Source organism: Peromyscus californicus, unplaced genomic scaffold, assembly GCF_007827085.1.
Source record: "Peromyscus californicus insignis strain IS unplaced genomic scaffold, ASM782708v3 Scaffold_4__1_contigs__length_199733344, whole genome shotgun sequence".
NCBI lineage: Eukaryota > Metazoa > Chordata > Mammalia > Rodentia > Cricetidae > Peromyscus > Peromyscus californicus.
In genome coordinates, this window is record NW_026294562.1 from 54,289,394 (window position 1) to 54,301,784 (window position 12,391).

General features: G+C 49.2%; 1 protein-coding gene across 23 annotated transcripts in view; it reads right to left on the reverse strand.

Annotated features, from left to right (window-relative positions):
- The window catches only part of Nrxn2 (neurexin 2), a 117,161-nt gene that overhangs the window by 63,798 nt on the left and 40,972 nt on the right, over positions 1 to 12,391 (reverse strand). For 13 of the 23 annotated variants that reach the window (XM_052763155.1, XM_052763150.1, XM_052763149.1 and 10 more), the window contains one exon: positions 5,436 to 5,480. The exons of 4 other annotated variants lie outside the window; for them this stretch is intronic. In XM_052763155.1, the coding sequence (XP_052619115.1) occupies positions 5,436 to 5,480 (45 nt within the window). The remainder of the gene's footprint in view (positions 1 to 5,435; positions 5,481 to 12,391) is intronic. 6 more of the 23 variants (XM_052763161.1, XM_052763156.1, XM_052763165.1 and 3 more) reach the window with 1 other exon arrangement.

The following is a 12,391-nucleotide window of genomic DNA, read 5'->3' on the forward strand; positions in this document are numbered from 1 at the left end:
GGAAAGGGAACTCTCATGCCATTCCCAGGGGCCTAGCATGACCCCAGCTCACAGCATCATTAACACCCCCTTTCTAGGGAGAGGTAGACAGAGGGCAAATACTTTAACTTGCAGGTGGCTGAATGGACTTCCTTGAGCCCAGTGACAGTATAGGTATAGATAAAACATGAAAGGCTGTTTGTCTCCTGTTAGGCTACCAGTATCTTTTTTTTTTTGGTTTTTTTTTCGAGACAGGGTTTCTCTGTGTAGCTTTGCGCCTTTCCTGGAACTCGCTTTGGAGACCAGGCTGGCCTCGAACTCACAGAGATCCGCCTGGCTCTGCCTCCTGAGTGCTGGGATTAAAGGCGTGCGCCACCACCGCCCGGCCAGTATCTTTTTTTAAGACTTCTTTATTTTATGCGTTTTGCCTGCATGTATGTCTGCGCACCGTGTGAGCACAGTGCATGGCGGAGTGCACAAGAGGGCACCAGAGCCTCTGGAACTGCAGCTTCAGGGGGTTGTGAGCCACCATTTGGGTACCAGGACTCGAACCTGGAGCCTCTGGAAGAGCAGTCGGTGCTCTTAACCACGGAGCCATTGCTCCAGCCTGTTTTGTCTCCTGTTAGACCACATTGCTGTCATCAAATATTCCAAGGGTCCCACAGGCTGATGGTTAAGAACAACTAGTCCACCCTTATGGTGACATGGGCCAGAAGCGGGGCTGGGAGCAGTGAGAAGCAGTCTCTGGCTGAGGGAGAGATCACAGCCGGGCCAAGCTTGCTTCAGGCTCTGTGCCAGACACAGGCCGTCGTCACAGCCCTCTCAGGAGGCCTGAACTCTGGATTTCAGGAATTTTAGGAGGGAAAGACTTCAGGTCAGAAATCCCAGGTTCTCCTTTATCATTTGCTGTTTTCCAGAACAATTTTGCCTTTCTGATAAAAAAAAAAAAAAATTCTGCCAAAACCATTTTGCCTGTCTTTTCTTTCTTTTTTTTCTGGTTGTTGTTTTGTTTTGAGACAGGGTTTCTTTTCTCTGTGTAGCCCTGGCTGTCCTGGAATTCGCTTAGTAGACCAGGTTGGCCTTGAACTCAGAGATCAGGCCTCTCCCTCCCAAGTACTTCCAAGTGCTGGGATTAAAGGCATGAGCCACCATGCAGGGCTCTGACTTTCTTCTTTAAAAGGGGCTGAACAACTTTGGGCCCTCCCATCTTTTCCCAGCTGACTGAGCATACAATTAATTAAGTGAAATAAATGATAAACTCCCCCGTAGTATAAAGGGAGGCGCTTTCTCTGGGCCCCAGCTTCCCCATCTGCTAAGTGGGGACAGCAGTGCTCAGGTTCCTGCTGAAGTCCAGGTATCATCAACTGTAAATGAATCTCAGAACGTAGACAGGGAGGTAGCTGGAGGCGGCTCAGGAAGTAAAGGTGCTTGCTGCCAAGACAAACCGCAGCCTGAGTTTTACCCCAGACCTAAATGGTGGAAAAAGAGAACCAACCCATGTAAGTCGGCCTCTGACCTGCACACACACACTCACACCATGACATGCTTCACTACACATAAATAGATTGAATAAATAAAAATGTAAAAAGAAAAAAAAAAAGAGAGAAAGCCAGGCATGGTGGAGCATGCCTTTAATTCCAGCACTTGGGAGGCAGAGGCAGGTGGATCTCTGAGTTCAAAGCCAGCCTGGTCTACACAGTGAGTTCTAGGGCAGCCAAGGCTATATAGAAAGACTCTGTCTCAAAAAAAGGGGGTTGGGGGAGGTTGGAGAAATGACTCAGTGGTTATAAGCACTTGTTCCTCTTGTAGAGGATGGGGTTCAGTTCCCAGTACCCACAAGGCAGCTCACAACTATCTATAACTCCAGTTCCAGAGGACTCTTCTGGCTTCCTGGGAATCACCAAACATGCAAATGGTGGACATACATACATGCCGGCAAAACATCTGTACACACAAAATAAAAATAAATCTTTTTTACTGTGGGATGGTCTGTATGTCAAGTGTGTTGCTGATTGGTCAATAAATAAATCACTGATTGGCCATTGGCTAGGCAGGAAGTATAGGCGGGACAAGGAAGAGAATAGAGCTGGAAAGTGGAAGGCTGAGGAGGAGACACTGCCAGCCGCCATCAGGACAAGGAAGATGTAAAGTACCGGTAAGCCACAGGCCACGTGGCAAGGTATAGATTAATAAAAATGGATTAATTTAAGCTGTAAGAACAGTTAGCAAGAAGCCTGCCACGGCCATACAGTTTGTAACCAATATAAGTGTCTGTGTTTACTTGATCGGGTTTGAGCGGCTTGGGACTGGCGGGTGAGAGAGATTTGTCCTGACTGTGGGCCAGGCAGAAAAACTCTAGCAACACTTTTTAATGTAAAAAAATTAAAGGAACTCCAAATGCAAAAGCTATTTTGAGGCCCTAATGTGTACATGAATAATATTAGCTTCACAAGCCAGCATTCATCAGCCTGACCATGCTCAACCAACAGAGATAACTGAGTGAGCCTTTTCTGTCTTTCCACTTCCTCACCAAGAGAAATACTCAGATCCTAGGAGTCCTAATGAGTGAGTTAGAAAAATAAACACAAAACTACATGGAACCCATCTGAGGGGTGCCCTGCAAATCAGAACCTGTTGAACCCCATTCTTTGACTTCAGTCTGACCCTAAAGGAGCCAGTCCCTAGCACAGATTTGCAGGGGTTTCTAAGGCCACACAAGGCAACAGATTGGTTCCTGTTTGTACTGATGATGCAGGGAAGTGTGGACCCTGCAGGCTCAGAATTTATCAGGTTCTTTCTTTATCGGCCCTGAAACTGGGCAGGGCTGCTGGCTTCCTGACCAACTGAAGTAAGCCGTTCTTCTCTCCTCCTCCACATCTCTAAAGCATCCTGAGGTTTCATGAAGTTATTTTGAGAGTGGTTCCTAACAAGGGGTTGTAATAGGATCTCCAGCGGGACCAGAGAGGCCTATTCCTCAGGGTCTGCTACAGGAAGGGAACCACTTTTCACATAACATCCCTGCCCTGGTAACAGGGAATTGGCCAGCACTTTATTAAGCTTAATGAAATTATAATTCCTTTCCAAAGCATGGAACTTGTGCTGCCTTGATCGATCCTCACACAGACCTGTGGTAGAAGCTGGCCATGTCCACCATTAGTCTGCTGGGAGCTGAGGGAACTGAGCTTTCCTGGCCTGGGCCCATGTGGTCAGAACTTCACCATGGAGACTAGAAAGAAGGTCTGTTGGACCCTAATCCTAGGGTGATCTCCCTCTTGGTACTTGGGGATATCACCGGCATTGATCTTGACTCCCTGTTCCCTGAGTCACAAATTGGCTGTCCAGTGAAGCTCTAGAGAGAAAGTTCCTTTTGTTTTTGAATAGACAGTTTTTAAAAATTACAATTATATAGCATGTATGTAAATACATATTTACATGCGTATAGATGCATATATAGGTCAGGGACGAGCTTGGAGGAGTCAGCTCTCTCTCTCCACCATGTGGATTCTGGGAATCGAACTCAGGTTATCAGATTTGGTAGCAAACATCTTTACCGGATGAGTTATCTCGTCAGCTAGTAAAGAAAGTTCTTAATGACCAGTTCCTGGCAGGTTCTCAAGAACAGCAGCGTGGGTAGCACCCAGCTCACAAAAGCAGCAGCTGGAGAAATCGGGCCTGTGAGGAACTGGTAGTGCAAGCTCCACTGGAATCCTGGGAAGCTAGGGAGACCACACACGGTATTAGATTGGCCATGGCTGGGGAGGCACTGGCCATGGACACTGGTCTATATGGGTGAAGGAGAACACACACATCACACACATCCAAAAGTGTCAGCAAAGGCTCAATGGGGCTTCAGAAGTGAAGCCTCCTGAGGGCATAAAGGGCCTTTCAGACTAGACACTCAAGCTCTGATAACCTCCCTGCTCTCTAGCCTTCCAGCCAGGCAGGACTAGTAGGCTGGGCAAGCCAGGCAGCTGCCCCCAACCCCTCCCACCCCATGAGAGCAGACACGTCCATCTGCAGGGTCCCCAGCCTGGTGTTCAATCACTCTGCATTATTAATAGGCAATGACTAACCGGCTGCTGTGGAGCCGGAATTGGGCAGGCATGAGGGAATCCCAGGGGATCTCACACAGCAGGGCCTGAGGGCACACACTCACACGGAGGCAGGCAAGAGAAGGAGGATGGGGCCCTCCCAACCCTGTCTCTGTCTCACTGCCTGTCGTACATTGCACCTGCACTGAAGAGCCAGCCTCCCCAGCCCGCCTCCCTCCAGAATCCTTACCGGAACCCATCCAAGCCTGCAGCCCCCATTCCCACCAGCACTTACACATGCAGAGAACCAGCAGTCTCCCAAACACACAGCACGGCTTCCCACTAACACCCCTAAATATCACACCAACATTTACACACAGTCACACCCACACACCAACACACACCAGCTGCCTTTACACTGACACCCACAACAGCATTCACCAGGATGGAGCCCAACCCAAACACAGGAGCTTGGCAAGGACAAGGACAGCTGCCCCCATCCTGTCCCTGCTGGGGCTCCTCCTCTCATGCCCTCAACAGGGAAGGAAACCAAGCCCTGTCCGAGGCCATGCAGGAGAGGCAGGGGACACAGGGGGAGGGGCTGAAGAGGAGGAAGACAGTGTGGAACACAGTGTTAGTCAGAGCAGCAGAGCGGCGGGGGGATCTGGACGCTATCCCTGGTGTGGGGAAAGACCACTCATGCCATGCAAAATGTGAGGGAGGCAGAGCCGGGGAATCCTCAAGGCTGGGAGGTAGGGGTGACAGCCAGTGTGGGGCAGCCCCTAAACTGGTATGAACTGGTGACTTGAAGGAGGTCCCAAGGCCATCCCATCTGGGGAACATGCCCAGCTGGCTGCCACTGGAGATGGCACCCCCAGCCTTCTTCCCAACTTGAGGGGCCCCTGTCTGGAGCTGACAGTGAGCATAGCGTAGCGTGTCATGGGATGGTGTTTTCCATGGATTTTCAGGAGACCAAGAAAGAAACCAAATCAAAGAGAAAAAAAACTAAACAAAAACAAAAACCAAGGAGCAGGAGGAAGAACAGAAGAAATTCATCGAAATAAGCTCAGCACCGGACTGGTTTAAGTGGAGCTGATAAACATGGGGGTCTGCCCCAGCTTTCTCAGGCCCGGCACCTGTCAGGAGGCAGGAGTGTGGGGCCGGGCCCCACCAAAGGCCTGGATTTCCGTTTGTCTTTTGGACTTGAGTTTGGATCGAAAGAAAAGAAAAGGGGAGGAGGGAAACTAAAAGAGGAATAAATTTAAAGATTGTCTGGGACACACACAAAAGAAAAAAAGAAAAAAGAGAAAGAAGGCAATTAGAAGAGCAAAAACCAAATGAGGAGAGAGGAACAAAAGTGGGAGAATCGACCGGTTAAAAAACCCACGGCAAACCAAACGATAAGACAATTAGAGTGATATCTACCAGATAATGCAGTTTGTTTACCATAGCGTGTCCGATCCCTGCGTGCTTCACCGGAGAGGGGAGGGAGGGGGTCAAATAAAAAGAAAGAAAGAAAGGAAAGAAACGGGGCCGACAGAAGAACAGAACAAAAAAGAAAAGAAAAAGAAAATGACCAACTGTGAGACTCTAGGACGGAGGAGACACGGCCGTGTGTACTTGCTTGGTCGTCCCATCCCTCCCACACAGGCCCAGCAGACGTGTTTAAAGAAAAATTATAATGGGAGGAAGGAAGCATACACACAAAATTAACCCCTTCTTCTCCCAGCGCCTCCCCCAGCCCCTCCTCTGGATTCCTCTTCCCCCCCATGCCCTCCCGAAGGACGTCTGCAGAGAAGGGGAACAGTTAGAGACCTCGGTTAGTAAAGAAGAAAACAACAACAACAACAAAAAAAAAAACTGGACCAAGGAAGCAGAGACTTAAAGATGGCCGACATTCCGTGGATGAGACAGAAAGTTAGTTCGGTTTTTCATTCATACCTGGCCCCACCTGTCCCTGCCCGTCCCTTGGTCCCTTGGGTTATAAGCGTGTTAGTAACACACACAGAGTTGGCAACGGGGGGTGGGGGGGAGGGGGTTTCCAACAGAAGGTGGGGAGGAAGGGTTAAGAAGCAGACCCAGTATGCAGGATTAGTAGTCCTGAGATGTTAGGGAGTTAAGGGAGGGAGAAGGGAGCACGGGGGTGAGAAGGGGTGGGCACCGACTCAGGAGTGGGCGGATGGCTTTGCTGGCTGACTGGTCACCCAGATGGCTTTCCAGAGACCTGGCTGAGGAGTGAGGCGGTGCTAGCCAACTGGCTGACCAGTGGCCATGTCGGGTTAATGAGTTAACTGGTTGGTGACAGGCCAGCTGGCTGGCAGGCTAGGAGAAGAGTGGGCAACGCCCCTAGAGAATCACAGGACTAGCAAGGGCAAGAGGCGACTTCATTTGGAGGCCAAAGACAGCATGGGAGGGGACGTGGGAATCTGCTTTTCCTGGGGATGGGGGATGGGCAAATAGATCCAGGGATCCTTGGGGAAGAGGGGCTCCCCCTCCATTGTTTCTTTTTCCTTGAGAACTGGAGAGAGAGTGAGCCACCATCATACTGGGGTTGGGGAAGGGAAGCTAGCCCTCCTCGGGCTGGGCTGCCGAGGGTTCATGCCCACACCATCCCAAACCTTCCTCCCTCTCCTCCCTCCACCCCGTCTCACCTCTAGCTGACCCCTCCTGCCCGCCCACTCTGACTTGTCCAGGGGCCCTATTAACCCCTTCTCAAAGTCCCCCAGGCTCTCCAGCCACCCTCCCTGTTCTCTCATTTTCCTGTGAACAGCTAAGCGTCCCTTCAACACCCTGGCACAGATAACAGTCTCCCAAGAACCAGGCTCCTTCCATGGACACCCATAGATCCCTGGACCTCCACTCCCCACAACCAGTGAGAAATTCACTCCCCTTCTACCTGTAGAAAAAAGTACACAGAGGCCCAGGCACCTCAGCACTTCCCTCTTCTCTGAAGCAGGCCACATTCTTTCACTTTACCTCTAAATAGCCTGTCTCTATGTACTCCTAACACCATTTCTTCCTCCCACGGCCAAAACAATATCCTTCAAAATCACCTGGTCTTTGGAGAGGACCAAGGCGGCTGTACTAAGTATCAGAGATGGAGGGATACAGTTGCCTGATGCCCATTAAATCCTAAGCTGCAGACTTGTGATGGGGGCGTAGTATTCTGGGATAGCTCTGTTAGCTAAAGAATTCTTCTAAACAGTGGGCACAAGAGTAACTGATTAAGACAACTAATAAGGGACTCATATAATTAAAAATAACAGAATTCAATATCAAGATGCTAGAAGGTCTGAGTAGCCAATATTAATTATTAGCTACGGGGAATCAGTTTACATAGCAAAGGGGGGGGGGGTCTAGTCACAAGCACAATGACAAAAGTGAGGTGATAGCCTGTGACCAGAGGCTTCGTACTGCCAGCTGGCAGCACTGTCGTGAAATGAAGAGGACCAGCTAGTCAGAGCAATGAGCAATCAACCTCAGGGCAGCCAAACTGATGGCCCCCCAGAAGATATCATTGTCTGATACTATCTCACAGTTGAACAAGGCTGGGGGCAGGACACTACAAGTAAAAACCTGAGAATGTTCTGACTTGTTATGAAAAATAAAATTGTGTGTGTGTGGGGGGGTGTGGGGGTGTGTTGGTTGGTGGGGGGGTGTCAGTATTCACAAAGGAAGTCCCAGTGTTAATGGGCAGAACAGTCGGTTAAAGCCAAGACAGAGAGGGAAAAGATGTGAGATCAAACCCCAGGCCTTCTACTAATTTGTCAAGAGGTCCAGACTCCCCCCCCAAGAAACAGTAGGGTTGAGAGACTGAGAGACCAGAGCCCCCTAGACCTAGGAGTGGAGGTTGCAGACCCTCCTGGTGACCATGAGACTCCTACAGTGGAATACTAGAATGGAGCTTCCATTGGAGGCTCTTTCTGCAGTACAGCGGCCCCCAGAGAAAGGCCTCGATCTAGAGAACTAATACTTCAGGCCAGCAAATAAACCCTAATGCTTCATCTGCTTCTAGAGTCCAGAAGCACAGGCATGGCGATGGCCATGAACGAGAAGGGCGTCCCAGCCAGAGGGGAGCCAGCAAGAGAACTTACCGTGGCTAAACAAAATGGCTTTGGAGAAAACGGTACCCCATCTCCACCTTGAACTCTGAGTGCAGCCCCAGCCCCCTAAAGACACCAAGAGGAGGACTGCAGACACGAACTTCCCAAGTCTGGGCTGAGGACAGCCTGTGAGCATGCAGAAACACAGCTCAGGACAAAGGAAAGGACTCGCTCTCTCGGGTCGGAAGTCAAGAGGTACAGACCATTCCAACGGTCTTGAGATTTGAGGATGTCCGAGAATGTCAGAGCCCAGGAGACTACAGCCTCCTGTGCACTTTTCTGGGCTAGCATGCCACCAGTCACCTGCAGAGGCAAGAAATGAGTGGCTTCTAGTCAGATTTCAAGTTCCATGGCCTCCTAACTCCTACCCAGGCAGGCACAAACAAGCTTATCTTCTGAGAGGGCAGGGGGGACAGGTCTTAGCTTTCCCATGAGTAAAAAGGGAGTCAGAGCTCCCATTCACAGAATTGTCAGGAAAATTCTGTAAAGTGAGGTGTGTTAGTGCGGGCCTTTAATCCCACCCAGCACTTGGGAGACTGAAGTGGGTGGATCTCTGTGAGTGTGAGGCCAGTCTGAACTACATAGTGAGTTCAAGGCCAGCCAAAGCTGCTTAATGAGACACTGTCAAACAGACACACACACACACACAAACACACACACACACACACACACACACACACACACACACACAAAACCTAGGTGAGATACAAAAGATAAATGATCCTTGAACATGGATATATTCCAGGGCAGAGACACAGACAGGATGGCACTGAGCAGGGCAGGGGCAAGCTATGCTACTCTTGTAAGGCAGGCCAGAGCCTCTTTAAGAAAGACAGAGGGTAACTCAGCATTGTTTTCATTTGAAACAAAGTCTCCATACATAGCCCAGGCTGGTCTCCAACTCATGGCAATCCTCCTGCCTCAGCCTCCAGACTTTGGAATTACAGGTGTATGCCACCATACCAGTGACAGTACCCATATGAAGTAGGTGGATATGCTCATTTTGGACATGGGTCCTCATTTCCAAAATCTGATCGACTGGCTTTAAGAAGGAGACAAGTGCCGGGCGGTGGTGGCTCACGCCTTTAATCCCAGCACTCGGGAGGCAGAGGCAGGCGGATCTCTGTGAGTTCGAGGCCAACCTGGGCTACCAAGTGAGTTCCAGGAAAGGCGCAAAGCTACACAGAGAAACCCTGTCTCGAAAAACCAAAAAAAAAAAAAAAAAAAAAAAAAAGAAGGAGACAAGTGAGAAGGCTAGGTGTTTAACTCGGTGATAGAGTGCTTGGTTAGCTTGCACAAGGCCCCAGGTCCTAACCTCATACTGTGTCTAAAAACAGGAAAAGCTTCTTGAAGAAAACAGATGCATCAGGGGAAGAACTTAGAAAAACAACTGAACAGATCCAGCAGTTGTTGGCATTAAGCCCTCAATTTGCTTAAAACCTGGAATTAGAGAAAAAGAATGGACACGAGTGTTAACACACACGCAGGATGTGGTGAGAGGGCCAGGGTACAAGTTTTCATGAACTCAACGCAGCGAAGAAGAGAGCTGGCTATGGGATGGGTCGAGGGAAGCTTTAGGAAGAAGGTGCCATTTCAGGTAAAAAAAAACAACAACAAAAACCTGGGAGGAAAAAGAAACACGGCTAACAACCATGGCAGTTGTGAGCCCTCCAGTGCCCACATCATGCCAGGCAGTTGCTGAGTGTGGTAAGACATCTGCTCCATCCAGTCAGTCATCAAGAGGCCCCTCCCACTCTGCCTATGGGGAACTGGAGCTCAGACGTTATATAATTGGCTGACAACTATCTGACTCAAATCCCAGCTCTTAGACTTTGCAGCAGAGAGAGAGCGAGCAGGTGGTCTCCTTGGGAGAGTTGTGGAAAGGACGAGACCAGCAAGGAAAGTCAGTGTAGACAGGTCCAGAAAGTTGCAAACCTAGGATCTAAGACAGGCTGCATGCTGTGAGAGATAGGGTGCAACAGGAACTCCAACTGTCTTGGGGCCTCTGTCCTTGAGTGGGAGCTTCACACAGAGTACACAGGGGACTTCATCCTTGGAGATCCCAGCCGTGGAGGACTGCATCCTTGAGGACCCCATCCTTCAGGAATCCATCATCTTGGTGTCTGCATCATCTAGTGCATCCTAAAAATTCCATCCTTGAGGACTCTATCCTGGGATATGCCTTCTTTGAGGACTCCATCCTTGAAGATACCATCCTTGAGGACTCTATCCTTGAATATTCCATTCTTCAGGACTCCATTCTTGAAGATATCATCCTTGAAGACTCCACCTTTGAGGACCCCATCCTATAGAACTCCATCCTACAGGGAGCCCATTTTAAGGACTCCATCTTTGATGACTGACTGCATCCTTGAAGGTTCCATCCTTGAGGGTCCATCCAGGGCCATCATATCCTTATAGACTCTATCTTTGGGGAACTCATCCTTGAAGAACTCCATTCTTGGGCCCCAGAAGAGATTCTGAAAGTGTCTATACTGAGAAAAGGCATCATCTGAGCTGAACAAGAGAAACACTATGTAATATTTTGGTAGCCAGCTCGTCTTTCAAGTTTGCTGTTGGCTAAAGATAAATGGTTTTGCCTAGTCTTACGTGGTAGTGGGAAGTATATAAGGGTATGAAAGGTGAGTGAGTCTAGGATAAAAACTAGACTTCAGGGAGCCCTTAGTGGTAATCAATTGATCTTGCCAAGATCCCCCAAGAGGACTGTCTATCATAATAGCTTCAAAAGCTGAGTTCCAACAGAGAAAGGAAGAACATGTGTCAGTCTGGAGCCCTCTGGTCCCAACTACTGTGTTCCAAGACCATCTACATGTTCTAGAGATGACCACCTGAACCAGAGGTGTTTGGAGCTGGCCTTTGACCCACGCCCATAACTCACAGAAGTTGGTTTGGGGTCAGGTCCTTCCAGAAAGCCACCTCCCAGCCACTCCAGTCACACAAGGAAAATAATGGAGAAGCTGCAGCACTCCGGGTCCTGGCCATCCGCCCTGTCATTTCTGTTTTCCTTTATCCCCCACACGATGTTAAAGATGGAACCCATGGCCTTGTTGCATGACAGATCAGCATCTGTCACTGAGCTACACCCCCCCATCCTGATGTCATTTCTTATATTATGTCCCTGGCCTACTCCCCACCCACAAAACTTGGGGGAGGCAGAGCCTTAGTGAAAGCCACCTCACCTTCTACCACCCATGTGATTATAGCAGAATTCTTCAAATCCTAGGACGTCATCTGGACTCTACACACTTGGATGAACAGGGTATCTCCCCAGAGGCACCACTGACATTTGAGGTCAGATGATTCCTTGTTGTGGGGCTGTATTACAAACTACAGTAATAACTCAAATCCTGGGCTACCCGCAAGATGCCAGTAACACCCCATGAGTTATGATGACCCAAAAGGCTTCCAGACATTGGCGCAACATGGATGAGTGATAAACAGACACTTCCAGAGCAACAGGAACAAAGAAGTTTCTCTTCAAAGTCTCAGAAAACAGGCAGATAAAGGGTTTGGCAGTGGCTAGGCCCTGCTCGAGAGCAGCAACTCCAGGGCATGGCCTTCGAGCTAAGCCAAGAAGAATTCCCCAAATACAGTCCTGCACCTCTTGCCCATGGATTCTAGAGTGAAATAAAGTGAATAAAGGAGCCCTTTGTAAAGAGGGTTCTCCATCAAGGTCTTTAAGCAAACACTCTCTGTGACCCATGATCTCCACTTTTGGGTCAGTATGGCCTGTCCGTACTCTGAGCCATCTTGTAGAACAATCCAGTAGAAGAGAATTTCCATCTGCCATCTGCTTGCACCCATGACTTTACATGTTCGAGAAAGAGATGAACGTGGGTCACTCTCCACTCTCTGTGTGCTGAGGTCATGTGTCAGTCACTGCATCCATGAGAGTGGCTCAGCATTACCACAGACCTCTCCCTCCTTCCTTTTTGGAAATCTCCCAATTCCCATCATTGCTTCTGTGGTCCACCGGGCATGTGGACAGCCTTATTCTGATCATTTTTTAAAAAGTTAGTTCATTTATGTATTTCATTTATTTTTGCACGTGTGTGGTGTGATTGCATGTGTGTATATGTATGTTCACATATGTGAGCACACATATGGGCATGAGCACACAAGACACATGTGTGAATTCATGTGGTGGCCTGAAGCTGCCACTGGATGTCACTGGGTGGCTTCCTTAACCACTCTTCCTTTGTTGAATAGAGTCTCTCACTTAGCCCAGATCTTGCCCATTCTCAATAGTCTAGCTAG